General features: G+C 49.1%; 9 protein-coding genes across 9 annotated transcripts; 5 read left to right on the top strand and 4 right to left on the bottom strand.

Moving 5' to 3' along the window:
- Positions 1–1,055: 1,055 nt before the first annotated feature.
- FVEG_08139 (hypothetical protein) lies at positions 1,056–3,882 on the top strand. Its single transcript, XM_018896969.1, has 2 exons — positions 1,056–1,808; positions 1,879–3,882. The coding sequence occupies exons 1-2, from the start codon at positions 1,743–1,745 to the stop codon at positions 2,896–2,898; spliced, it is 1,086 nt and encodes a 361-aa protein (XP_018754516.1). The 5' UTR covers positions 1,056–1,742; the 3' UTR covers positions 2,899–3,882.
- Positions 3,883–4,019: 137 nt separating this feature from the next.
- On the top strand, positions 4,020–6,852 carry FVEG_08138 (hypothetical protein). The gene is made up of 4 exons (XM_018896968.1): positions 4,020–4,668; positions 4,887–5,133; positions 5,211–5,888; positions 5,939–6,852. The coding sequence occupies exons 1-4, from the start codon at positions 4,574–4,576 to the stop codon at positions 6,293–6,295; spliced, it is 1,377 nt and encodes a 458-aa protein (XP_018754515.1). The 5' UTR covers positions 4,020–4,573; the 3' UTR covers positions 6,296–6,852.
- On the bottom strand, positions 5,871–8,008 carry FVEG_08137 (hypothetical protein). Its single transcript, XM_018896967.1, has 2 exons — positions 7,498–8,008; positions 5,871–7,442 (listed from the first exon to the last, which is right to left on the bottom strand). The coding sequence occupies exons 1-2, from the start codon at positions 7,839–7,841 to the stop codon at positions 6,914–6,916; spliced, it is 873 nt and encodes a 290-aa protein (XP_018754514.1). The 5' UTR covers positions 7,842–8,008; the 3' UTR covers positions 5,871–6,913.
- Positions 8,009–8,147: 139 nt separating this feature from the next.
- FVEG_08136 (hypothetical protein) lies at positions 8,148–9,561 on the bottom strand. Its single transcript, XM_018896966.1, has 4 exons — positions 9,311–9,561; positions 9,141–9,237; positions 8,955–9,088; positions 8,148–8,904 (listed from the first exon to the last, which is right to left on the bottom strand). The coding sequence occupies exons 1-4, from the start codon at positions 9,480–9,482 to the stop codon at positions 8,756–8,758; spliced, it is 552 nt and encodes a 183-aa protein (XP_018754513.1). The 5' UTR covers positions 9,483–9,561; the 3' UTR covers positions 8,148–8,755.
- Positions 9,562–10,216: 655 nt separating this feature from the next.
- FVEG_08135 (exonuclease 1) lies at positions 10,217–13,371 on the top strand. Its single transcript, XM_018896965.1, has 3 exons — positions 10,217–10,705; positions 10,760–10,907; positions 10,962–13,371. Exons 1-3 carry the CDS (start codon positions 10,693–10,695, stop codon positions 13,039–13,041), a joined length of 2,241 nt encoding a protein of 746 aa, XP_018754512.1. The 5' UTR covers positions 10,217–10,692; the 3' UTR covers positions 13,042–13,371.
- Positions 13,372–13,418: 47 nt separating this feature from the next.
- On the bottom strand, positions 13,419–16,374 carry FVEG_08134 (ubiquitin-conjugating enzyme E2, other). Its single transcript, XM_018896964.1, has 3 exons — positions 15,670–16,374; positions 14,164–15,597; positions 13,419–14,104 (listed from the first exon to the last, which is right to left on the bottom strand). Exons 1-3 carry the CDS (start codon positions 15,758–15,760, stop codon positions 14,040–14,042), a joined length of 1,590 nt encoding a protein of 529 aa, XP_018754511.1. The 5' UTR covers positions 15,761–16,374; the 3' UTR covers positions 13,419–14,039.
- Positions 16,375–17,951: 1,577 nt separating this feature from the next.
- On the top strand, positions 17,952–19,133 carry FVEG_08133 (hypothetical protein; the record flags this gene model as incomplete). Its single annotated transcript, XM_018896963.1, has 3 exons — positions 17,952–18,076; positions 18,146–18,221; positions 18,996–19,133. 3 exons carry the CDS (start codon positions 17,952–17,954, stop codon positions 19,131–19,133), a joined length of 339 nt encoding a protein of 112 aa, XP_018754510.1.
- Positions 19,134–19,343: 210 nt separating this feature from the next.
- On the top strand, positions 19,344–22,085 carry FVEG_08132 (hypothetical protein). The gene has a single exon (XM_018896962.1). It carries the CDS (start codon positions 20,607–20,609, stop codon positions 21,297–21,299), a length of 693 nt encoding a protein of 230 aa, XP_018754509.1. The 5' UTR covers positions 19,344–20,606; the 3' UTR covers positions 21,300–22,085.
- Positions 22,037–26,851, bottom strand: FVEG_08131 (hypothetical protein). Its single transcript, XM_018896961.1, has 2 exons — positions 26,274–26,851; positions 22,037–26,222 (listed from the first exon to the last, which is right to left on the bottom strand). The coding sequence occupies exons 1-2, from the start codon at positions 26,780–26,782 to the stop codon at positions 24,164–24,166; spliced, it is 2,568 nt and encodes an 855-aa protein (XP_018754508.1). The 5' UTR covers positions 26,783–26,851; the 3' UTR covers positions 22,037–24,163.
- Positions 26,852–26,856: the final 5 nt, after the last annotated feature.

The following is a 26,856-nucleotide window of genomic DNA, read 5'->3' as shown; positions in this document are numbered from 1 at the left end:
GTAAGCACTACACAGCGCAGTCGCTACGACGCATGGTGGAAGGATTCACTCAGGCAGTGGAGGTGCGTGAGGCCAGGCCTGTCCATCGAGTGAGACAACCAATCCAAGCCAATAAGTTAATACAAGACCGCACAGTAAGTAGCATGGGAGGAGGCTTAGCAGAATGGCACGACAAAATCGCAAGGTTCACAGTCCAAGGGTTCTCTTGGTGGGTTTCCAGGGTCCTTTCGGACAAGATACTTTGCCGATGCGATGAACAGAAGTCCATACGTACTAACATAGAGACTGCGATCGAGCAGACTGGTAAGCCTTTCCAGATTAAAGACCGCTGGGACAGGCGTACATAGATTGGCCTTTGTGACGCTGGGTGTCCCTAACGATCCGAATTTGCAACATGTCGCGTAATTGCCGAACTGGCTAGGAGGGATTCGGCGTTCCTTAGCATGGAGGTTACAGAGAGGCGTCGCTATGTATGTATGTACGTACTGCAATCCTCATGCACGACGTAGAAGTAAAAGAAGAGCAGGGTTTCGGCTGTATGTAGGCAGCATATCGTCCACGTCTTTGGACATATTGGGGCTATGCTCTTTTCTCAGCTCGCACATCCTATTCGGGGGTCTTATAGAGAGTGATCTAGGATTTTCTGGATGTCTCGAGGTTTCTGAAACGATGGAGATGGCTTGATCGTTGGTTCAGAAGAGAGCTGTCTCTTCTGAACTACCTACACAGTACAGTACGGTATCTACCCTCCTTGTACTCGGCTGCAGTGTTAAATTCCCAACAAGAGCGGGGAGGACCAAATGGAGATGGCAACCTCACAGAGGTCCAGCCACTAAGTGATGAGGACCGGAGGAGTGCCGGGGGCACAAATCCATCCATATAGATATGCGGATCGCGGAGCCTGATGGGGGACCTCGGGGAGCAAGAAAACACCAGACCTTTGTAGAGAGTGCCAAAATAAGCTCCGCAAGACATATCTATAATTCGTGCAAATTTACCTAAGTCTTTTTGTCATTTAGGATCAAGGTTCTGAGTTTTCTTTCCTCCCTAGGGATAATAAGGTCAAGCTACCTTACCTTACCGTAGGAGGGCGGGGCTAGGTCGATACGGGACGGTACTTATCCCTCGTGCCTAGCGCTAACAGAGAGCTCTTGATCGAGATCGATCGTCATAACTACGCTCGATCATAGTCGTGGGATCGCCTTCGGATCGAGCTACAAGTCCTTCCCGCGTCTGCAACCCGCCTGTCCTTGTTGCGGTTGCTGTCCGTGGGGGGTTACCTTAGCTTTCGGTTTTTTTTGTTCCCCTGTTTGTGTATAATACAAGAGCGTCGCCCGGCCCCCTCTCGGAACTTTCTTGGTTTGACTTACTTCTTATTTCAATCAACCGAAAACTTCTCGTCTTCGCATCAGTGTGGCTTCTCATTAGGAAACTCAAACTCTAGAGCATTCAGCTCAAGTCCAATTACCAAACATAAAGCACTCATAAGCATATCTGTCAAGGCGCCGACCTCATAATATACATTGCCCCTTCAACGCACCTCGAGAATACTCCTGCATTTCCCATTCACATACACCAATTGTGTTGCCTTGTTAGTTCGACGATATCGGTTTGAGAGTATCTTGATCCAGATTTGTCATAGCATTCAACAGTCAAAGCTGTCAGCCTATCAGCTTTCCATCATCCTCCAATCGTTGGGTAATTGTCATACAATTGTCAAAAGTCAATTGCCTAGCGCCAATATGCCTAAAAGATCTCATGATGCCGCGAACATGGGTGGCTCAACGAAGCCTGCCCCAACCCGAAAGGTAAAAACACATATACCTCAACCTTTTGCAATATATGTATAGGGACAGCATCGCTAACACGCTTATCCAGACTGAGCGATCCCACGAAGAAAACCAAGAGCGAGCGTATATTGCTGCCTCAAGGAGAGCGGATCGAAGTCTCGAAGCCCGTGTTCAGTCGGCTAAGATGGCCAGTGAAATCCACAAGAAACGAACTGGCAAGGCCTTCCGAATCACAGAGGAGATCGTTATGAAGGAGGAGATGTATGAGGAAGAGGATGATGAATTCCCTCGATCATACCGGATTCTCAGGCAGAGCATGCAAACCGACAACCCCATTTTCAATGCTAGGGTGGACGCATATCTCGTTAATCGTGTGGCCATGTCACAAATGATCTCGGCCACTGAGAGCGACTGGCGCAATAACGAAATCAATATGGAATTCGCAAGGATGTTCCCTCGGGCTGAGCAACAAGCCCAATCTCTTTCCCACAGGTACTCCACGCCAGGCTACCTAGGGCTTCACACACAAAACAACACCATCTCGTCCCCCATGGAGCAACATATTGAACCAAACTTCCAGCCTATCAACTATGGCCAACCGTGTAGCAATAGGCATGGCGGCAATCGAAGCCTTTCCATGTCAGGCCCTATTTCAGAGCCAAGGAACGACACAGCCATGTCGCCCTCAGCTCTCACACCAGGTTTAGGGTCCCATCCTGAGACGCCGCAACCTCATTGCACAGCATCTTTTGCAAATGTACAGCCGCCTCACATGATGGAATATGATCCAGACAGCTCGGCTTTCACTTCAGCCCTACCGACTGAGGCCAGGCTGTTGATGGGTGAGGGCATGAACGAGACCTTCAGCTCTAGCCTTTATCCTGAACCTCACAACTGGGGGCTTTCCCAATCTTATCCTTACAGCGGCGAGTCCAAGTATGTTAAAGAGGAAGACGCCAGTCTCGGCACCGCTGCCGAGAGTTACCCTGAGCTACCATGGGATCGCTTCGACACCGGCACACCCACCAAAACCTTCGGCGACCAAGAGCCTGCATGGGAATACTTTCTCAACGAGAATTGGGGCAATGACCAGCAGCAGCAACAATAAACCGAGTTGCCGATTGGACCCCCCTTCCTTCTACTTCTTCATTTTAGTTACATTTTAGTTATGATTTTCATGATACTCTTATCAGCGATACAGTGGCGGTGCTTGCCAGGTCCAAAAGCAGCACTGTACACATGGCTCGTTTTTGAACACTATTATCCGATATGCATGGCGCTCGAGGGATGGATTGGAAATTAAATGCTTGTGTATGGCATGAAAACTGTCGAGGTGGCTCACCTGCATTTGTTAGAATTGCAAAAGGCTTGCGCCCTGAGTTTTGCACACTGGTCTGGAATTGTTCATTATCAATATGGAATGTTTGTTGTATATATATGAACATAATTACAGATGAGGTTTTGTTTAAGCAGACTTGTCCACCGTTTCATAGTTGAATTATCGTTATATGTTATGATAGTTTGTACGTGTGATAGTGATGTCTGTTACTGGGGGTGTTACATGTGTGATGTTGATTTTGAATGAGCTCCATCCGGTCTTGGTGGGCGAAGAACAAATTATAGCTTCGGTTGGGGATCAGGAGTGAAGAGACGAATGATGCCATCACCAGCATCCAAATCCATCGAGAGCATGTGGTGTTAATCTACCTTGTTGGTGCCTCTAGTCATGAGAGTCACAACTACGGCAACCGATTCCAGCATCCACGTACCTAGTGAGTGATATGTTCACGAGAAGTAGTCCAGTTGAATAGGGAATGACACCACTGGTACAGCTGAACAAGACCCCGTGCCAATACTGTTTGACAAGAATTAAATAATGAAATGCGACTTTGGGTTTAGTAGAATTCTTTGTTGCCTTTTACCGAAATATCAGCGGGGAAATGGACGAATGGATAGTATTAGAATTCGGGGGACAATGCCATGTGCGCTGATGATTGGCTTGACCAAGTTGTGTATGTACGACCACCGATAGGAATCGCATCAGTTGAAGTGGTTGAGTAGTATTGAATCCATGCGTCGATCATTATGCAGATGTTCATTGTGAAGTTGCACAAATCTTGTCAAGGTCAATCCAGTGCTGCGAAATTCATAGAGCCATTGTACATATCAATGATTCTCCGCATTGCCTATGGGACATCAAAGTTGTGAATACTGAGAGCTTACGGCACCCGAGCAAAGCTCATCTCTACGTTTATCAAAACCTCTCACCCCACCAATCCAGAGCGGCCGATGCGCGCTACCATCGATCTCAAGGCCGTTCGAGCCAAGAAGCGTGAAATAATGAAGGGTACGACCTAGGAGCATGGGCAAAGCAGATGTCTGACCAGGTACCTGAAGGCCCCCTCAAAGTTGAGGGGGCCTGTGTGTTAGTACCGTACCGTAGTTAAGAGTCCAGTTCCATTTCGTTTGGCCTGGACCAGAACCCACCCCGCCAAAAACGTCACCAACACCGCCCGCTTCCTTTCTTGACTTTTGCGATTCAGTCTGCAACCACAAGGCTTCTACTTTTTCTTCGCTCCCACCTCTTATCTTTTTTCTTTTTGTCCCCGGGATTGTCTCCTTTCTACTACCACTTACTTACTATACTAGCAGAAGTCTGTTGCATACCTATCGCATCAACTCCTGCTGCGTGTCGTTACTCTTCACCAAAAGCCATATCGACAGCATAACCCACTACGACCAAGCATCGTCTTCCTTCATCGACTCCAAGCTTATCAACGACCATGTCGTCATCGACTCCGCCACCCACGGTCGACGCGCCTGACGAGACGCAGAGCGACACTTCCAAGTTGCGAACATTTCTGGGGATATTGAAGAAGTAAGAGACTCACAATTCGTCCGTCAGCCATGCCTTGCCGTGAGAGCTTCCACCGCCCTGTTGGGGTCCAAGCCAGCGAAATCGGACGACAGGTCCGCTTCGCGTAGAGCGGAGTCAGCAGTGGGAGCAAACCTGGCAACGCGAAAAGACTTGCCATTCTAGACACCGGATGATGCCATTATTTGTTTTGAAATGCTGACCGCTTGTTGCTACGATAGGTTCATCGGCGTTTCAGATCTTGCAGCAGTTAGATTCTCGCTGCCGTCGCAGTTGCTCGAACCTACCCCGAACTTGGAATACTGGACCTATATCGATGCCCCCAATGCCTTTGTTGCTATGGGCACTTCCGATGACCCTCTCGATCGAATGCTCGAGGTCGTACGCTTTTGGCTGACCAAGGATCTGAAGTACGCCAAAGGAAAGCCCTGCAAACCTTACAATTCATGTCTCGGCGAGTTCTTTAGGGTACGTCATCTTTTTCTGCTTCCACCGATACGAAACCATACGACGATGGGATTCCAGAAACACTGACTGCTCTGTAGTGTAACTGGGAAACTGAAGATAATGCTCCAAAGATCGACACTTCAAGCCTCCAACAGACTAATGGCACCTCCAAGGGTGGCCTTTCAGCGCTGAAAGTGGCAGCAAAGGGGGATAAGAACGCTTCAAACGTCTCACTCTCTGTGCCCCAGCATGGCGCTGCAAAGGACGACAAGCTTATTCGCGTCTCCTATCTTACTGAACAGACCTCACACCACCCCCCTGTGAGCGCCTTCAACGTCACCTGCCCCGAGAAGGGTATCACAGCCCGTGGCTTTGACCAGATCACTGCCAAGTTCACAGGCACCTCCGTCAAAGTCCTTCCTGGGGAGCATAACATGGGCATATTCATAACCCTCGAAAAGCGTGATGGAGAGACTTACCAGCTTACCCATCCGGCGGCCCATCTGGGCGGCCTTCTCCGCGGAGCTTTGAGCGTATCGGTCAGCGAATTCGCTTACATCACATGCCCCAAGACCAAGATCAAGGTCATTCTGCACTATGTTGAGGAAGGCTGGCTGGGACGCACAACAAACAAAATTGATGGCGTTGTCTTCAAGTACGATCCCGAGAACGATGACAAATCTCGAGTTCAGGACGTGCCTGATGAACATGTCCTTGCTCGGTTGAGTGGTCCGTGGAAGGAGAAGGTCGTTTTTACTCTCGGTCCCAGACCAGTTGTAAGTAGGAAACTCTCTGTCATCAAGTACATAAATCTAACCCACGGCAGAAATCCGTACCTGTGGAAGAGCAATACACCATTATCGATATTGCACCCCTCAGTGTTGCGCCCAAGATCATCCCTCCCAAGGAAAAGCAGCTTCCCAACGAATCTCTGACTCTTTGGGGTGGTGTCACAGATGCTATCCACGCCAAACAATATAGCAAGGCTACCCAGGTGAAGGTCGAGCTCGAAGAGGCTCAGCGCGAGAAGGCCCGGCAACGTGAGGCCAACAAGGAAACGTGGCAGCCCGTCTTTTTCAAGCATGTCACTGGTAATGATGGCAAGCCCGATCTGACCGATAAGGGCCGCGAGGTCCTTGAACGGGCGCAAAAGGGTGACTGGTCGCTCGAAGGCATCATGTAGACGTTTGCCTTTGTTTCGATACTTGGGTTGTGTCGTGCATTGGATGCGATTTTCTTCCGCAAACACGAACAACAGGGGGAGTATTGGGAGCTTAGTCGTTGGGATTGCTATACGCAGTATTTTTTTTTTTTTTTCTTTTGGGGGGGGGAGGGGGCTTTTCTGTGTCAGAAAGACACTTCTGGAATAGAGTTTCATTGCGCCGGAGAGTAGCACGGGAATGATGTATGCATCAGAAGTCGATGAACCCCGAAGATGCATAACGGGCTTGCGCACTCGTTACTTGGAGTTGTGGGAGTTCTTGAGGTCTAGGATTGTTGCTAACTAGATAGCAAGATTCTCTGGACGATATGTTGCTTACTATCGACTTCGCTCAAGACCCGTGATTGTTCAATGCGGTCAACACTAATCGACACTACGCATCTCAATCTCAAAGGGATATAGTAAACTGGCATCGTATCGTTACACATATCTTAGCGTGCATTTGATCTCGCGGATCTTATCCTATAGTACAAGAGTGGCAATTCTTACTTTTAATACATCGTATCTGAAACCGAAGACTCCTCTTCTCTTCCATACTCTGAGAAACTTTTCGTTGCATTGATTGACTCATCAGTCACCCTAAGCATCAATGAAAGCCTTGACGTTGTTCAACCACCGAGTGTACTCTCGTTGCTCCTTGACGTCCACGTAGTCGGGAACAAAGACAGCGAGGGCCTGAGTAATGCCACGCTCCTCGAGGAAGCGCTCCATGAGAACCTGGAGGTCGTCGTCGAGACTGCCGAATGGAGGTCCGGGGTAGACATCAGCACGCTTCTGGGCGGCATCGGGGCTCTCAACCTTGGCGACCGAGGCGTCGGTGTAATAGAAGAGGTTCTCGACAACAATGTGTCCTTCCTGGGCGCTGGCATCGATGTTGAGGGCTCCAGAGGCCTTGCCAGGCTTCTCGACAACGATTGACAGGTTGATAGGGGGGTTGCTTTCCTCCTCGGCATCCTCATCGAGCTCCTCATCGATTTCCTCGTTGGCGCGAGCGTTACGCTGGCTGCCCTGGTTGCCCTCATCCTCGAAACCCTCATCCTCGAGTGCGCTCTCCTCGCCGTAAGGGTCGTAGTTGGTGATGTCGGCAATGGAGAAGCTAACGGTGATCCTGCAGTGGCGTTGTTAGCTTGCTGTTGAAACCAATGGGATGCACGAATACTGACTTCTCGTCGCCAAAGTCGCGAACCAGCTTGACAATCTCCTGACCGGGTGTGTCAATGAGCTCAAAGGCGCTGTTGTTCAAGAAATCCTTGATGCTGGCAGGGTCCTGCTCGTTGGCCTTGATGTCCTCCTCGATCTTGATCTCGCTCTCGAGCTTGGCGCTAAGCTCACCATCGTTCTCAGTGGCCTTGCGAAAGCTTGTGGTAGAGAATGCAGCCCGTGCGGGTCGTAGGGCAGAAGCAGCCTTGGTGAAGGCGCTGGGACGGGCGGTCTGTCGCAGAGCAGCGCCTGAGAGTCGGGAGACAGCGCGGGGTGCAGATCGAACGAGGTTGTGGGCAGAGAACATTGTGATTAAATTATTGAAGGACCGGTATGAAAGTGTATAAAACGTATAGGGAGGAAGGAAAGGTCGTTGTTGAGGGAATTGGAGGAAATATGTGTTGTAGACAGATGATGATAGAAGCTTCTAAAACAGTTCAAAAGCTCATCCTGAAATTTTTGGGGACGACAACTTTCCGGCGGGTTTGCTAATAATTTACTGGGCTAAGACTGGACGATCTCTTCCATCAGAGCGGGGCATCACCATCACGTGGAGTAGAAACACTTCAAGGGTGTTAAGGGAAGCAATTTTTACTGGTGACAGTTAATGGCGGTCGGAAGGACATCAATTGTCACATATGTAGACTTATTCTGAACACGAATCAGCATTGTAGAATAGTTCAGAACATATCATGAGTAAGAATTGCTGGATGATTCTGGTAACCTTTTCCTGTCCAGAGGGTTTGAACATGACAAAATTTGAGTCGCCGTGGATGTTCAATAGTCATAGAGCCGTAGGTAATCGAAGAATTGGGAGCGCAAGAAGACTTGTAGCCTCCTTCTCTCCCTCTAATTTCAGTCTGAACGTATGAATCAAATCATCCACCAACACCATATCTACCCATCACTCAGGACTATTGATGGGATGTCCAAGCAACCTGTTTGTATCTAGCTTCTAGAATCTTCCCACATTGCTTGCGGTAGGAAGGTGGTGGCGATAGATCAGTTGCCCATCTGATCCATAGAATCTTTTTGTGTTGTATTCCTTGGTGTTCAAGCTGAGCACTTGATGGGGTTTGTGGTCTCGCTCGTTTGGCCCGGTGCCTTTCCAATAGTCCTTGTACAACTACTGCTTGGTCGAGCTCGCCTGTATATAAGACCGCAGTCATCTCAGTTCCGGTTCTGCTATGTATTCGGTACATCCCGATATGCACTAGATACTCAGTTGGTGCCGCCTGATGGGAAGCTGGTCAGTCTGACTTGGCCTTCACTGTTGACCTTGACCCATTTCAGTTGGGTAAGATATGACCAGGAGCCTTCCCAAAGGTGAAGTGCGTTGACATTTACATTGTCCAAGAGATCAGGCATAACTGTCGCAATATTAGTTCCCGCATTTTCCTTGTAGGTTTACAGAACGTACCAAACCCACTCTTGTACTCTTCCTCTAGTATGTTGATTTTTGCCTTGAGGAGATCTTCTTTCACACTAGCAGGTCGACCAGGGCGGCGGGCCTTCTTGGCTTCATTATACTCCTCATCGTATTGATGAACGAAACTAGGAATTCCTTAGTAATCTTTGTAACCCAAGGCTATTTCTCCAGACTTGCCTGTGAATCATGCGCTGAACCTCATCAATTTCTGGGGCACCTTTGTTATCTCTGTCCTTAAGGCGTAGAGCTTGTTGAAAGAAAGCAACGCGGTCAACTGAAACGCGGTTAGACAGGTAGGTAAGTTAAGGTATTAGAAGAGTTGGCCGAGTCGTGTGTTCATAGTGTACCTAGAGGTTGTTCCTTTTTACTCCTGGCAGCTGCGAGTTTCTCAATGCGTTGATCTCTTACACCAGCCTTGTGAAGGCGCATTGAGTCTCTGGACTTTTCATGTAGAGCATTGACGACGCCATTTCTCTTTTTGGAAATCTGCTTGCGGGTCTTGTGAAGAGTGGTAGGCATGGCGAGTCTTTATCTTTTGTGTACTGTATGTGTATTGCCGGCTTGTACAAACTATGGTATGTATGCGGTCGTGGCTATAACCTGCAAGGATTTTTTTCTTTCTGAGTAGCCGACCTAGCAGGAACCTTTAGTGCTCCACTGTTATCATAATGGGCCAGTAAGATTTCTTAGATAGATATACATAATCGGCACAGTGGTTTACTGAACTGAAAAAACACTTTGGTAAGTGTATGATTTGGTAGAAAAAATAATAGTTCTAACCTTCACATCCTGGCTGAGATCCTGGTCCCACGTATACTCGTTGTTTTCAATTTTTGGTTGGTTTAATAATTATATATGTACTTGTCGCAAACCCATGATAGGTTGGTAAGTAATGGTGAGTTGAGAAGATAGGGAGCCAATAAAGTGATTTAACTGTTAGAATGTTCCTTGACACTGGATGATGTAATACTTGAGACCTTTCAGTCTACCATGTCTCGTGTGTCTCACTCGTCCATAAATACTTAGCTAAGTCGAGAATATCAGGTTGGATGGTCCTGACAACTGGACATCCTCAGTGGGGCGGCTTTTAACGACCTCATGGAAGTTGCTGGGGAAATACCGAGCAGCGGGAACTAGGTAGGGCTTATCCATTATCCCAGGGGTTCAGTGATCTAAGGAATGGAAACATCGCGCCTATCGACGCGCCTATGGAGCCCATTGAGACGGAAGCTTCAGGGGTCGCGTCCCATCCAAGGCATGGAGCCCACTTTCACTAAGTGCTTTTTTAGTCCAAGGCTGTTGACCTCCAACCTTACCTAGCAAACGATCACCACAAGCAAAATATCTCCACCTCTAGAGACGTCTCTTTCGACAACCTTTGACTTGAAGCCGCACCTTCAGCCTCTGGACAACATTGTGCCTCATACTTGTTTGCGGACTTGGCTGTGCTATATCTCAAATTCGTTGCTTGTTAGACAGATCTGTTTCTTTAATCATCGCCGCCCTCGATATTGCTGCACGATCTGCCATCGCGTCCTTATCAGCTTTTCGACGCGTCTATCCTCGGCACAACAAAGCTCATTACGGCCCATCTCAATGTCTAATTGTTGACGCATGCAAAGACGAACCATTTTGGCTTGAAGCTGCCCAAGTCCCTTCTGGGGCTGCGACTGCGAAGTCCAACGATCAATAATCGCCACTAGCACTGAAGCCCTCTCCAGTCTTCAACATGGGTGTATCAGGTATATCTCTCTCCGAACATCCATTACTGTCTATATAAACTGATCGTTCTCAAGGGCTTCTGCCCCTTCTCAAATCTATTCAGAAGCCGACTCAGCTCAAAAAGTACGATGGTCAGACTCTCGGAGTTGACGCGTACGGTTGGCTCCATCGTGCCGCCTATTGCTGTGCATTAGAGCTTGGTCAGGGAAAGCCGACTCAAAAGTAAGTTGGAGGAGTCGACCCTATGACAACGGTGCACGCTAATGCCATTTCTAGATATCTATATGCTGCCATGAATCGAGTACGCATGCTTCGGCATTTTGGTGTGACACCCTACATGGTATTCGATGGCGATTTTCTCCCAAGCAAAGCTGCTACAGAAGAATCCCGGGAAACCAATAGAAATGAGAAGAAGAAGGCTGCAATGGAACTGTTGCGTGCCGGAAAACCTGCCCAGGCCACACAGGAGTTCCAGAAATGCATTGATATCACCCCTGAGATGGCATCTGCTCTCATTCAACTGCTCAAAAAGCTGGATATCCCTTACGTTGTCGCCCCCTACGAAGCCGATGCACAGCTTGTCTATCTCGAGCGACAGGGCCTCATTAACGGTATCATCTCGGACGACTCGGACCTCCTCGTTTTCGGCGCCAAGAAGCTTCTCACCAAGCTGGACCAATATGGCAACTGTATAGAGATCAACCGCAAGGATTTTTGCGCTTGCAGAGAGGTTTCATTGACCGGTTGGTCTGATACCGAATTTCGGCGAATGGCCATCTTCAGTGGTTGCGACTATTTGCGCGGACTCCCAGGCATTGGGCTGAAGACAGCATATCGTATGCTTCGCAAGACAAAGGCACCAGAGCGGATAGTCCGGATGGTTCAGATGCAAGGGAAAAGGGTGTCCGAAAACTACTTGACGCAGTTCTACCAAGCCGAACTGACTTTCCTGCATCAGTGGGTTTTTTGTCCGACCAAACGGGAACTGGTTCACCTTACAGACCTGGACGGAGAACGGACGGCAGAGGAGATGCCCTTCATAGGAGCCTTCGTAGAGCCTGCGATAGCACGATCAATCGCCAGAGGCGACATGAACCCAATCACCAAGACTTTAATCGTCACCTCGACAACACCGCCCAAGAGAAGGCATTCACAGCTGGCCCATGGCGCCATTGACCAGCCTCCCCCCGCGATGAAGCCTATCAGCTCCTATTTCAAGGGATCCAGTCGGATACCTATGGGCGAGATGGATCCCAATTGCTTTGAAGTTGACCCTCAGAGGGTTTCTCAGATTACTGGAGGAGGGTTGGTACCACGCGTGTTTCCGCTCCCCAGGCCGTATCTTGAAGAAACGACTCAGGCTGTTCCGAGTCACTCTCGGGGTTTGGATGTGACCCGCACCCGCACCCGCACATCCCCAAGGCTCCATCGCCGCCGTACGGAACCCATCGCCAACATGCTCAACAATTTTGTGGACAATCCTCCCAATGCTACGAGGCGTACGTCTTCTGAAGGCACCGAACCTTGCCGCACTATTGCTAGCGCATCGACTGACCCTGCAAACCGACCACCCAAGAAGGCGCGTTTGTGTGAGGAAAGCGAAGCTGGACCTGAGGAAGATTTGCCACAAAAGAGCAGATTTTTCCCTGCGCCGAAACTACGAAGGAGTCCAAGGCGGGCGAAGAGCGACGCTTATCTGTTGTCGGATGATTCGCTCGATGAAGCGCTTCTGGCATTGCCTGATTTTGAGGGTTGGAAGCCTGCCGATAAAACCAAGAGTGTGTCAGTGTTTGAAGAGAAGCAGAGCCAAGAGACTTCAACAACGACAGACAGTGAGAGCCATATCTCGTTTGTCAAGGATGATGAAAGCTCCATGTCATCCTTTGACGCTTCTATGCCTCCTCCTTCATCTGTGGCGTCTGCATCGCGGGTTTCTTCTACTCCCTCGAGGCCAGATATCCGCCAGTTCTCTTATACCAACCCAAACGAGACTCCTGCTTCGACTGCATCACGCCGCTCTTCCGTCTTCAGTCCAGGCTCTACCCCCTTAACTGCACCTTCAACGGCAGCTTCTCGCATGACCCCTCTACAGCGTCTTGGTGCTCGTGCGATGAACGGCCCAATGTCTCCTAAGCTACCCAAACCGCGCACCAATAACACCGACAAGCAGTTTCTCTCTGGTGTACCGGTCAACCCTGCATTTGTACCTTTGCCGAAAGTCAATCTGGATGAAGTCGCGGACCTTAATAAATGTGGAAGCGAAGATCAAATCATCCCTGCTAGTGACGAGGAAGACGAAGATGAGGTCGACCTTCCTCCCAAGAAACTCAACCTATCCCGTTTTGCCTTTGCATAGAACTTCCATTCTTGCTTGGAAACCTCTCATCCTACAGCCAACAAGCTTTCCGAAGTGAGGCTGGTCGTAATGAACATAGCATTTGTCGGGCGTTCTTCTTGTTGCTTTTTCGTTGTAAATGCAGTATTGTTTGCTATAAACTGTATGGAGGGAACAGAATATGAGCGGAGCTGGAGTCTTACGGAACTAGTTAGTGCGTGTCTATCTTGTCTCTATGCATTAAACGACGGAAGACAACATGAGTAAGTCAAATATTAGATAGGCGTTTTGGCAATATTGTTTTGTCACTGAGATCATAAAATAATGCAATCGGACATTGATATCTCGCTTACATCCCGTCCGTATGATCTGTTCTAACACTTTGAGCTTGCGAATTGGTTGTGTTGTCACAAAAATTGCCTCTGTGTGATTTTTAGAAGTGCTACACTTTCAGTCATTCTTGAATATCTAAAAATAAAAATAAACAGCATATGTGATTGTTCTCATTTACGTGCCCGCTTGTTGAATATCATGATCCTTACCACCAAGAACTGAAAACACCATGCCATGACAAGTCTATAAACCAAGATCTTCCAGGCTCCACCGGCATAACCCTTTCTTCGCGCCAAAGCCTCTGGCAACGGGCTAACGCCATGATCCCATGCCTCGTCGATTTTCACCGGGCAACAGGTCACGATGACTGACGACGAGAGAATTATGTAAGAACAGCAAGAACAAATGATACAGGAATAGATTGGGGCCAAGTTCTAGTCAGCCATTGAATGAAAGAGCAGCCAGCGAGTTTGGGCAGATTTTCTTCCCCTGTGTAACCTTGCTGTGCTACCCTCGTCAGATCCGATGTTTGTGCAAAATTCAGGGCTGAGTAATACAGCCAATCAGTGGAGGCATAGCCCTGGTACACGGCAGCTGCTGAAATATAGGCCAATGGCTTCTCTGACTTCGTGCTGACAAAGTCATTTTGTTGGATAGTTATTCTGCCGTCGTGTCGTAATTGAGCCTCAGCGGCGGTTGACGGGCGCAGAAGTGGTCGCGGACAATAGGTCCGAGTTGAAAATCCATTTACCTAAAGGCGTGAACATTAGTCAAATGAACGAAATACTGGAAGAGTCGGTGTGGCAATACCAATCGCAAGGTTTTCGGCTGTATCCTCAAGCAAAATGACTCTACGCTTGTTGCAGTATGAGGTTTTGTCCATGATGTCAACTTTGAGTTTGGGGTCAGACAATTCTGCAGTGGATTTCTCGAACATTTCAGACAGGTTCTCCACGGCCATCTCGAGGTCTTTCTGGTTATCCTCGAAGATCTCCGTCAGATTGTTCCTAGCGAGATAAAAAGCGAAAGCATATGTCCACTTGAGCGTTTGTCGACATGTTTGGAGAGCCTGGGACGCGGAATTGAGGTACTGAACCTCAATCCAGGACATTCCCGAAGCTGTCTGAAGCTGAACCATCTTCTTTTCGGTCTTTTGAGCAATGTCTTTATCGAGCTTGGCCGATTGTTCGTGGTTGGCATATCGGTTGTAGTAGTGCAAATATCGTTCGAGAGATGTCCGGGATTTGGCTTGTGCATCACGCGCTTCAGATCCGCTCTTTTCCTCGTATCTATTGCAGTTATACCAGCTGGTGCCGTGCTCGGACCAAAGTCCCATGCACATCCAGCAAAACTCATATTTGCACTTTCGACAAGTCATGTGATTGCAGCCTCCGTTCTTTTCGATCGTCGAGTTACACTTTGGGCATTCTTTAGTGTTTGCTGAGATCCAGTTGGCTGTTTCTGAGTCGTCGGCGCACTTCTTGAGCCATTTCTTAACGAGCTCACAAGGAGCTGGTTGATGGTCGGGGTTCGGACAACCAAAGCAGAATCTATACCCGCATCGACACTCGACGGTAGGTACGATCTTGCCCAAGTCCTTCTTTTTGACGCCGCACTCGAGAGCATTGGGGCAGTCTGGGGCAGGACACCACTTAAAATTGTCCTTGTCTTCGACGTACGTTCTGTTGAGTAATTCTTGATATCGATCGGCGAGTGCTGGGGTGACCAGAACATCGAGTGACGCTGAGTCAAGGATGCGACCGCATCCATCAGAGGGGCATTGGATCCTAGCAGCCTCGCCCTCTTCACGGATCTTTTGTGTCAAGTAATGTCGGTAGCAATCAACACAGTAGCGATGACCACATTTCATGGCAAATGACTCAAGGCCCTCCTCATCCTCACAGCATATGTCACATGCGAAGCCAGAGATAACCTCCAGCTTTGGAGGGCTGGATGTATTGCTGCTTAACCCAGCAGCTTCGAGCACTTTTTCTGGCCTGTCCATATAATCTTCAAGCAACCTCTCCTTATTCCATCGAAAATGGCGAAGCAAGATGGCCGCATCCTCTTTCTGCATGTCTAAAATCATATTGACTTCGCTGATCATGTCATCTTGTTGGCGTTGAATATCGCTCGGTTCATAGACCTTGTATGAGACCACATGTGCGGATTTCTTCTTCTTCTCTGCATCTTTGATCAGGCCAAAGTCAGGATCGGGCTCGTCGAACTCTTCGTCATCAAAGTCTGTCATGTCAACATCATTAGTAACCAAGGTAGTGGAATATGGGGGATCACGGAGGATATTGGGCAACACACCTTCACCTGCGGATATCTCATCGCCGCTCTCGTCCTGCATGATCTCGTCGTCGCTCGAAAGAGCCGACATGTATTCCTCCTCGGAATCCATGGGGTTGCTGGCGGTGGTGAGTGGAGTTGGTGGCAGGGCGTGTTTGTCTACGACGGCAGCTGAGGCGATGACTCTCTTGTTGGGCTCTTCGTCTCTGTTGGCAGAGAAAATCGTCGCCTCAGCAGCCTTCCGCTTCCTCGTGGTGGGGGGAATCGTGGCGGTTTAAGGGAGGTCTTGGGAGAAGACCAAGGGTGGAAGGATGTCTGAGGCTACAGAGCAGAAATCGGGAGGTGGCGTTGGCGTTTGAAGGCGGGTGACTAACAGCAAGTAGCCTTATGTAAAGCACCCAAGTACGTAAGGTAGATAGATGGTGTAGGTAGGTAGGTATGGTATGGAACGGAATGGTACTGTAGCGAGTGGTGACGGAGGGTCGAGTAAGAGTCAAGTGAGGCCGAGAGGGGTGCCTATGACGGAACCAGGGCCATTAAATTCGGCTTCGGTATCTAGGTTAGGTAGGCAGAGACGCTGTAATATGGTACTGAGCAGAGGGAACGAGGTCTGCGCTAATGTACTGTACTAGCCAGCCGTCTTGGCAAAGTCGAAACGTGTGAGCGTGCAGAGGAGACAAGCAGGTCGTTGGTGGGCAAAAGTGTTTTTTTTTTTTTTTTTTTTTTTTTTTTTTTGGGTTAAAACAGCAGCCTTCGAGATGATGATAAATAAAAGTCACGGACTCTATCTTTCCTCAGCTCAGTTGACCGGACTGTCCAACAATTAACTTAGCACGGGAAGGCGGGACGGTACGGTGGGGGGAGGTGCTGGATCGGAAGGCAGCAGAGACCCGGGCTTACCTATGTGGCCAGGTACCTTATTAGGCAGGCAGTCAGGCTCGATTTCAGCCTGGAAAAGAAGAAACAAAACAAGTGGGTCGGTCATATGGACGTGGTATGGCGATTGCCCGAGGTGTAGCCTCTTGAGCCTCTGGAGCCTGTTAGGTAGGTATCTACCTAGGCCACTGCCCTACTGGCATATCTAGGTGGTGTGGCGTGACACTCAGAACTACCTTATCTTTTAACCGTTTCCTTCCTACCTTCTGTCAAAGCATTCTAGTTTATTGACATGCAGTAACGGCGTTCTTAACTTGGTATTGAATCCTTCAGTAGTAAACGTAAGGCCTATGTTCGGCATTGCATTGACCTGAAACTCACAGTCATAACCAGCTAAGAGTGAGGCTGCTGAGGTGGGCGGCGACCCTCATTACAAAGTATTACTCAAGGTTGATTAGCTTCTCAGATACTCCACTACGGTGTATTAGCACTGGGTGAGCCCGGTGAGTATACCCTTTTCTTGCCCTGTTGTGTTTTCATGTGGTTTTGTACTATATATTGAAGTATGCTACGAGTTGCTATGCCCAGGACAGTATGCTTCGGTGAAGTCGGTGCAAGCTCAGCAGTGGAAATGATACAAAGTTCTCCCCAATAACTCTGGTGACTGCTAGAAGATTTTGAACATGATTTCTATCTCTTACATGGCATCACCTCGCCCTATTAGGTCAAAAGGATGATGAAATATGTACATAGTGGAGGTTGTTGAAGAATGGATATCCTGCTACCCTATACACAGCCAAAGCCTGGAGCACAGGGTTAACCCCTCAGACAACGCAGGTGAGAAGTCACATAGAGCTAGCCAGCAAAGGATGTTGAAGATTGCTTCACCTGTCTGTTCTACTCAGCACCGATGACTGACAGCGGTTTGTCTTTGGGCGGTATAGACCACACTGGACCATGCTCAACAAGACAGATTGACCGACTCCGGCCGTCGTTGTATTGGATCAGGACGACAAATCGCAGTTGAGAAGCGTATTTCATAGATCTAGGTATCATACTGTATCGTATCTGATACAGCACCAAAAGAGTTGAGCTCACGACATAGGTAGTACAGAATGGCAATGATCCAGGTACATGACCAACAAGCGCAAGTATTGGCCATCATGTGCAGAACCTCAAGCAAACGCCGCTTCAGAAGTTCAGGCCAACTGTTGGCCATACGGGTGACGCCGTGTCTGGAGTCATAACCAAGACCAAGGTCTACAAGAGCGGTCCATGATATGCCCTGGCACCCATTGTCAGTGGCGCCTATCAATAGCATGCCAGATGAACCAATTATATATTTCCTGTGCCATATGTTTTGTTTAAAGCTTGCACGTTGTAGCAAGTGTTGGTCAAGCAACCCGTCAAGAATAGCTGCAACAAGAATGCCTCGCATTGACGCGCGCTTCTCCAACTGGAGAGTTGACCTAGGTCATCTAGCTGTCGCGTATCGCCAGAGGAGGCCGAAACATCGAAGCCAACCACAGCCTGGGTTTTCGTACACACTGAGGTTCGTAAACGAATTTGCTAGAGCCTCTGCGACCAGCACGGGTCTATTTGCGCGCGCGTCGATTTGCAGCGTAAATGCCTTTGTCAAGGTCATTGGCCGCTGGAAGGCATTCATGACTGACCAATCCCTGGTTTGGTGCTGCGTGGTAAGTCGTTAATGTTCAGCCGTTGATTGGTGGCCATTTGCCTTGTAGGAAAAGTTCCTGGTCGCTGATTGGCATCTTATATTGGTAGTTGATGGTCGCTCATTGGAATTGGCCGGCCACACCTTTATTCGCTGAGATGTTCATCTTCGTTGATAACTCGCCCAATAAGGAACACGCCCGGGGCAGTTGCTAGGTACCTGTTTCGGACTTTGGCATCGTAATTGAGATCAAGAATAGAGCTAGTTGTAGCAGTGATCAATTATTTGCTACATCCACTTTCAGTTATCCTTGCCAAGTTGGAGGAGGAAGCATGGCTATTTTCTGGAGATGGCCGAAGGAAATGATAATTGAATATCGATCGGAAAGACTTATGAAGAAAAATATAGGGTTATTAAGTTTTGATGTTTTAGTAAAATGAATACTTGGCTGGGTTCTAGATTCCCGCCTAGGTAGGCAATGCATGCATCTTAATTGCACTCATTTGTTCAAAATAGAAGCTTTAGATTACTCTTCATCTCCCTGTAAGCACATGAACTGACCCCGGGTTCCCCTCCCATCATTCATCCGGGACACGAGATAGACCTCAAGGATATGACAAACCAGCTTCATCCTCGCAATAGTTACGAAAGAACTCGCCAGAAAGTCGTTCAGCTGCAAATCATCAACCGTTACTCGTCAGCATCAAACCTACCTCGTCGCTGTCAGAATTGCGAAAAAGGCCATGGATGAGATCCCATTCGCTCGGTACTTTAGCACGCTGTGAGCTAAAAACAGACCAGTTTGTGTGAGAGAGTTGAGCATGTGTTTTCCCGTACGAGCCCTGCTTTGTCGAATCACATTCCTCCCGACCATCTGGGCCAGGAAGCAATCCCCGGCGCCAACAACGGCTCCGGCGACCAAACAGCTCCATGAGAGGGAGATTTCAGCCAGGATGACAGGTGACTAGGGCGTATTCGAGAATAAAAAAAGCAGGGAGACTAGCACTTGACTGAACCTTGCTCTATCGAATCAGCAGACGTCCCGCCCCCTGCCAGCTGCATGGTCCTATGCTCGAGTTGGCGTAGGGCGGTTGATGCTGCTTTTAACGCGACTATCACCGCCAAAGTCAGCCAATCCAAATCCGACCTCTTGGTCCTTGCAACTTACAACCATCACAGCGCCTCGTCTCTCTTGCTGCCCACCAACCATGATGAATGGGAAACTGAAAGGTTGAGCCGCCGACCAACATGTCCGGTATCTGTACTATCGCTCGCGTTCCTCAGATGAAAGAGAGAAGAAGTCTATGGTCACAATCACAGCTTGGGTCCAGGCGTTGGCTCGGAATTGTTCTGCCACGACACCATCAACCAGGTAGACATAAGAGCTGTGCAGTCAGTGCAAACAGCCTAACACAACCGACCTGAATTCTCTTGGTCATGAGCATGGCACCCACTCACCAAGGGGCCAACCAACCAACCCTCAGCCATGCCATCTGCTTCAGCGCGGACATCGTTGGCGGCTGCTGTGCGGCAGTAAAGGTCAAGCAGAGATAGAGTGACATTGTGTAGCATAATACTGCACAGCTGTCACTGGGCGTCCGGTTGGCAGGACCGCATAGTCACATCTTCACTTCGCAAGTTTGGCGACAGCATAGATGATGGGGCAGGCTGAACATGCTGCGGAGTGAGGCAGAGTGCTCAGACTCAGAGAAGAGCAGCATATTAACGATAACTAACCACCCCCATACATTTTTTTACGGGTTTATTGCACTGTCTCTCGTGTTGTTGCCGCACTCTTTGGCCTGATCCTGCATCTCTGTACGCGCTTGTTATTGCTGTGTTGTCGCTGTTCTACCTATTGTCCTGTGTTTCTCTACATCCGATGGTGCCTTGGTGGTCGTCCGTGTCTGGTAGTTACGGGCTCATGTACACGCGCCCGGCCCCAGTCTGGTGGTATCCCGTACGGTACATATAGATTACCTTACCTACTTATCCACACCTCCAGCTGGGGTCGTCGTCTCTTTCATTACACACCCCTCTACGGATACCCCTTCACTCTCACAGCCCGTCATAGCCCCACATTGTTCCAACTGCTTCACACCCCCTTCACTTCTTCAAGCGCCCACCTCTTCCCAATTTCATCCTCTGGCGCCAAATACTTGACGCAGTCCTTTCCTTATAATCGTCTGTTGCTGCCTTTGCTGCCCTCTCACCTTCGCTTCTTCTCCAGTCAGTCAGTCAGTCAGTCAGTCAGTTCACTCGCTGCTTCCATCTGCCTGTACTCCTAACTAGTTCCCACCATCTGGGATTGGCTGCTGGTTCATATAATCAACACAGCCCAGGCTCTTCAGCTCGCCCATTATCACCAGTCTTGATACCGACAACCAACGTCAACTCAACAATCATCATGCCTACCGCCAAGCCTAAGTTGGGGAAGCTTACCACTCCCGTCACCGCTACCTTTCCTTCCGAGATCACATCGGCAACGCCTATCTCGGCCGTCTCCTTCACATTCAAACCTGATCCGGACTTTCTCAAGACGCCTATTAGCCCACCTATGGCTTATACCGACTTCCTCACCAAGGCTATGGCCCTCAACTCTCCAGCTACGAGCTCGGGGCAGACCACCCCAGACTCGCTCCCAGATACCGCGACTAGCGAGGAAACCGACACTTCTAGCAAGAGTGAAGAAGGCACCCCTCCGTCTTCAGCTTCAAGCGCTACTTCAAAGAAATTTGCCCGTCCAACCCCTCCAGCGACGGCTCCTATGGCCCCCCCCAGTCCTTTCACCTGCTCCACGCCTATGTCTGCTCCTCCCACTGGCCCTGCCTGTTTCCCCAGCCTCAAGGTGCCTCCCAGTCCCAGCGTCTCTAATATTGACTCGCCGTTGAGCGCAAGCACGGCTCGATCCCCCTTCAGTGCCAGACCGGTCCATTCAGTGTTCGACTGGGATGCTGCTCTCAAGGCTCGCCTATTAGAGAAGAAGCAGAAGACCTCACGGACAAGCGTGCGACACATTCGAGAGGTGGTGACAAGAACTGTCACATACACACCTAGAATGGCACCAGCACCAAAGGGCAAGAGACGAAAGGTGGAATAAACCTCCTGAGCTAATCATTACCTACCCAACCCATCATGTTCACACTCACAACCATCATCGGCTCGACCAACTCATACCTTTAACGATCCCTCGAACTTTATGAACTTTCTTTTGTTTAGACATGCATTGTAACCAAGAATATACCGAAAAACGACGAGGATGCACATCCCAAGGCGAAATATGGAGCAGGCCTTCGACACGTGGCAGCGGCCAAAACTGCCGTCTGTTCAACCTTCGAGCATTCTCTAGTTGATACTTTTTCTTTTCTTTTTGATACGTCTTGGAAGGAGTTGAATCAGGAATAGGGAGACCGGGAGGTGCGATGGAGGAGTTTGATGGCGTTCTACAAATTTCATTACCCACTTGGATGTGCTATTCCCCGGGGGCATAGCATGGACCAAGAATTACGATACCAGCACAATTGGAAAGGCTTGGGGGAGAAGGGGTTCGGATCAGCGACTAGGATGTAGTCGATAGCGACCCTCAGACAGGGTTATTTAAGGAAGAGGAGGGGACCGTCAGAAGAAGACTCGAACAACGCTTTGAGCTTCAGTGACCCCGTGTACCAGGGGCAGAATCAGCCCTTAGCAACGCCGTTACTCAAAATTCATAAAGCCCATGGGATATTTAAACACCAAATTTGTCGCGTGCTCTGACTTGTGCTGTGCTGGTGACTGAAACTGACTGGTACGTATCGGATCATATGAGCCAAGCCTGCCGGCCTGGACGGACTGAGTCACCATTTTTACAAGTTTAGTTCTGTTTATCTAATTGGGAATGTCCACATGCCATTGATCGATGGTTTGTTTGTTTGTTTGTTTGTTTTGCTCGTTTATAATGGATCTGCCATGGTCTCAAGAACAGGCCGCACAACGGGTATATCCTTGATGCGTATCTTGGTCGCACTGGCGGCCTACAGAACGGCCGCCAGCTCGAAGCTTCTCTCAACCCCACCTGCTCTTAATCCACCTTATTTTTCCTTCTACGTATTCCCAAGTGATGGCATATACCCTTGTTCCTTGTCGGGAGACTTGGCATGGGTCGCAAAGCAACTGTGAGAGATCATCTCAGCAAGCCTCAGGCTTTATTCGAACGATAAGATTACGTTGGGGCGAACGATGAAGAACGTATTGTTGATCTGTTTTGATTCTGCATCTCGGTCCGCGTTGTGATGAAATGCAAAGACGTGAATCAAGTATCCATGTATATGTATGCACTCCACTAGGCCAGCTCTTGGGCCAAAGGAACGGGACGTATGCAGAGATAGACAGATATAGTCAAGGCCAGAAAGCGGCATCTGAGAGGGTCACGGTAAGCATTGGCAGTTCTTGTTCCCACAAGGTTGTGTCTCTCTTGTTCTCTTTCGGGCCACTGCATCTTCACTGCGCTGCGCTGCGAATTCAGTACGAAGGAACCATTTGAACTTCAGGAATCCTTTCAATGCTGCTCGACCACTGTCGGCACCCCCCTCCCATTACCCAGGGGCGATGGACCACTAGAAAGACTTAGACTTAAAAGCGGCGTGATCTCTAGCTTCTGGCGACCCAGCACCCTGGTCCAAGCGGAACCAGGGAGCCCCATAAACTGGGCTTGTAAGCGCCGGGAAATGGTCTTCGAATGTGTTATTGGCTAAGATGAGAGAGCCCATCACCCACCACGGAAGACGAGTTGATATGATTGGATCCGTGCTAAGCGCCCAGGGCTGTGGGTCGACGATTTCGATTTGTATTTGTGAGGGTTGGGGTTCTTAAATGGATTGAGGACATAGCGACATGCAGAAGCGTTGTTTTCTGTCTATTTGTATGGCCCGCAATGGTACGGAGTAATGCCTGCGCTATATGTTGTGTCGTGTTGGCTTGCTTCAGGTGCGCCTATGTCTGCGTCTCCTCTCTCGCTCTCGTTTCTACTCTTGTCAATTTGTTTCGCGCATAATACCCAGCTACTGCGAGGGATACAATGCGCTAGCTGACCAGTTGGCGTGTTTCCAATGGGCCCCCGGTGGTATTGTCACCAGGGAGGTGATGATGTGAATCTTTGGTCTGCACTAGCCTGTGACAATATGCTGAACCTCACACACTGCCTGTGAACTTAAGCTTAGGCTCTTGTCCCCTAATCCAAACACAAGCTCATTCCATCACCTCTCGTCATCCAGGTGATTAAGGCCCTGGGACGCTATCAGTCAATCACGATGGCACGAGTCCGACAGGTGAGAAAAACACCGATCTACCACGCCTGATCTCCAGTTTACCTGAAGCCCAGCACATCATGGCATCGTGTTCAGCAAGCAGAAGATTCCGAGAGGCTACAGAATCTGGATTGAGAACCCTCGTAGCCTATTGACTCGCTCAACCTACCGAATGCGCCAGTGACGAGATGCACATGTGGTATTGTGACAACCCTGCGCATCACACCGTCTCGTCTGCAGTCCTGTTATTGGCTACCATGCACGTGAGATGCCCAGCTCACGCCTCCCGCCTATCTGAAACCAAGGAGGGATCCTCAGCCCTGAGTCTGAGATTAAAAGCGAGTTTGAGACCGCTGTGACCAGGCTGCTGGGTGGAACAAGGCCCCAGATCATGTTTCGAATGCTTTGCCAAATGCTAATTTTGGCTCGAAAGTCAGATCGTCGGATCTCAAGCTAAACCCTCTCTCATTCACACCCATGGAGATAATTATAGTCTTCCCAGAACGAGACGATCACCGCCCCGTGATTTGGCTGGGTTGAATGCAGTGTGAAATTCCAGGGTAGTTGGGGAACTTGAGATGCATCTTTTTAGCTTGATGGAAATCAGAGTGCCCTGTCCCCGTCTTGCCTTGAAATGTGATTCAATAGCACGAAGTTCATTCTGGTCTTGGACATGGTATCAATCCACTCCCCTCACTTCCTTCGCCAGGGCGTTGCAGAGCGCAACCTTTATCCCTGCTCCAGTAAGCACATGGATCCATAGCCGTTGAGTGTCACTCAACCGATCGTTGGCGCTCTTGACTTCCGAAAACATAACCTCTCCTTTTGGCCTTCCAGGCACCTCTGTTGAATCTTCTGGTAAATCATTAGTGCGCCATAGGATTAGGTCCGGGATACCCCCGCCTCGTTGTCTGTACTCTTGAGCCATCACCTTGCATACTGCTGCAAGAGCATTTCCCTCAAAGCACCCAGCAAGCTCTATGAGGTCGTCAATCTCGAAATCCCAGTTAAGGCCCACCACACTTGTTCTCCTCTCATGTTCTGATTCCCAGACTTTTCGAATGAGTTGTGGAGCCTCTCCATTGGCAATCTCGACCAGTCTGTGATTGATTTCCGATGCTCGGGATGGATAGAAAGCATCAGTGTGAAGATCCAGCGGGCATGTTTGATATGCTGTCTGAAACACATTTGGAATGTACAAAAAGAGAATGTCATAAAAGAGGTACGCGAAAAGAGTGCGAATAATTCCACCCTCAGCGTGATACCCCTTCCAACCCTCTGATCGATATTGACTCAAACACATTGTTTCAACGCTGCACTCCTCTTGGGTATCTAGCTCATCAAGCCATATTGTTTTGGTTGAAACTTGGCGACCGCCCTTGGCGATGATATCCTTCTTGAGTTGAATTCCTTTAATGGTGTGTTCAATAGGCTTCTGCAGATCAACGTGGCCAAAATCATGTTGTAAGCGACGTGGTATACGTAGTTTCTTTTCTAGCTTGACAAGGCGTTTTTGCAAGTCATAGTGAAATATCAGATGGCAGTCCGGGTCTTGTAGGCCAGCCTCACAAGTAGCAACTGCGATTTTCTTCCAATGTTTCTTCTGCTGTTCGGAATCTGTGAATTTGGGTTTTGGATCCAAAGCTGGCATATAATGCTCCTCCAGAAGAGCCTTTCGTTGGTACCAACCGCCTCGTCTTGCTGGATGGAATAGCCGTTGATCGAGAAGCTCGGTGAGCAGCGCATGCTCTCTGAGATGTTGTTTGAGCTTCCCAAAAACTGGTGCTGCTTTATGGACAATTCTCGTATACGAGTGGCCTGGTGTGAAACGCCTCAAGTAAGCGCCCTCTCCCATTTCATAGACAGTGTGCTCCTTGTGCTGCTCTTCTTCTACCAATGTCTTCCATCGCGGGTAAACTTTGTCAAAGATGTTAACCATCAGTCTGAGGCCCTCATCTCCGGGTGGGCTGCTGAATTCCAATGCATCGACTTCAGCCTCCAGACGAATGGCGGTTTCATACTCTAGTAGGTGCAGGCGCGACGTAAATATAGTCGAAGTTCGGCAAACAATGTATTCAGGAAAATGCCGTCTTGCAATTTTAGCAAGAATGATTGTTGTTAGGGATTTCTCTGTCCACTCTGTCGATCGATAGAACACAAGATGCACCCGTTCAAAAAGTTTGAAGGCCGATGGCGACAATCGAATGCAAGGTCCAAGTATTGCGAGAATTTTTGTAAGAAAATGCTGCTCTCGGTTCGAATCTTCTCGCCGAAGGTTTGCGATGCCCTTTCCCTTAGTTTTTGCATCCAAATTTTCCTGGTCTTCGGCAACAAAACCACGGCTGTTGTGTCTGCTGAGGCCCACCGACATCAATCCAGACTGTTGCTTGCTCATCTTTACTAGTGAACGAATGAGTTCTGACTTATTGCGCCCTTGGACTTTTGCTTCCTTAGCAAGCTCTTTCAGCTCATCTAGGCTCAGCAGCGACGCAGCCTCTTCTACAGAATCGATGTGATCTTCTGATCTATCGGCAAAGCTGAACGTCTCATCCAGTCTCGACTCTTCAAGCTCAAGATCATGAAATGGGTTATCTATTGGGGTGGCTGTGCATGCTGGCAGAATACGAGACGATTGCAGGGTAGTTATCGCTGCCTCAAGATCCGAGATGTCGTTATGATATCCAAGACGGCTATGGCGATGCCACGATGCAGTTTTCCTGAGAAAGAGCCTAACGTAGCTTTGAAATGTAAGCGAGTATCAGGTTTGTGATAATGCGTAGAGTGCATACAGATACTGAGCCTCGTAGTTCAACTCTCTCCATTGGTAAAAAACCTCGGTCTCTTTCCCATCAAATAAATGCGATTCTTCCTCTAGGACGGTCTCAAGTGCAAGATTGAAGGCATCCACATAAATAGAGCTTCGTCCCTTGACCCAAAGTGGCTGAGAAGTTGCCGTGGTGTCATCCTCATCATGCGCCGAGGCCTGTGATGACTTCATTGTCTCATACTGCTGGACTGCTTCTTGGCCTTCAGCAGTGGGCGGTAACGCGCTCTCAATATCCGTAATTCGGGGGTGTTCCTCAAATTGGTACTTTGTTTTAGCTGCTCCATTATCAGGCAAATCTTCCCTCGATGAGATATCCTGGGGGTGATCAGGGAATAGGCCCCCCTCAGAGTCTGGTGATCCCTGCCGTTTGGCTCGCTTGGAAGGCCTCTCCTTGTCTGGTGAGTCACCGCGAACTTGCTCTCGAAGTTGGCTCTGCGGCTTGGGAAGCCTCGTCACGAACGCATCCATCATTAAACCCGTGTCATGTCAGACGAAAGTAGAAGTTGAAAAACACGATTAACGAGTGAATGTCTAACGATGTGCAC

The sequence above is a fragment of the Fusarium verticillioides genome, chromosome 3 (genome assembly GCF_000149555.1).
Source record: "Fusarium verticillioides 7600 chromosome 3, whole genome shotgun sequence".
Lineage (NCBI taxonomy): Eukaryota > Fungi > Ascomycota > Sordariomycetes > Hypocreales > Nectriaceae > Fusarium > Fusarium verticillioides.
Note: the sequence above shows the minus strand (reverse complement) of the source record. Positions and strands in the feature narration are given on the sequence as shown.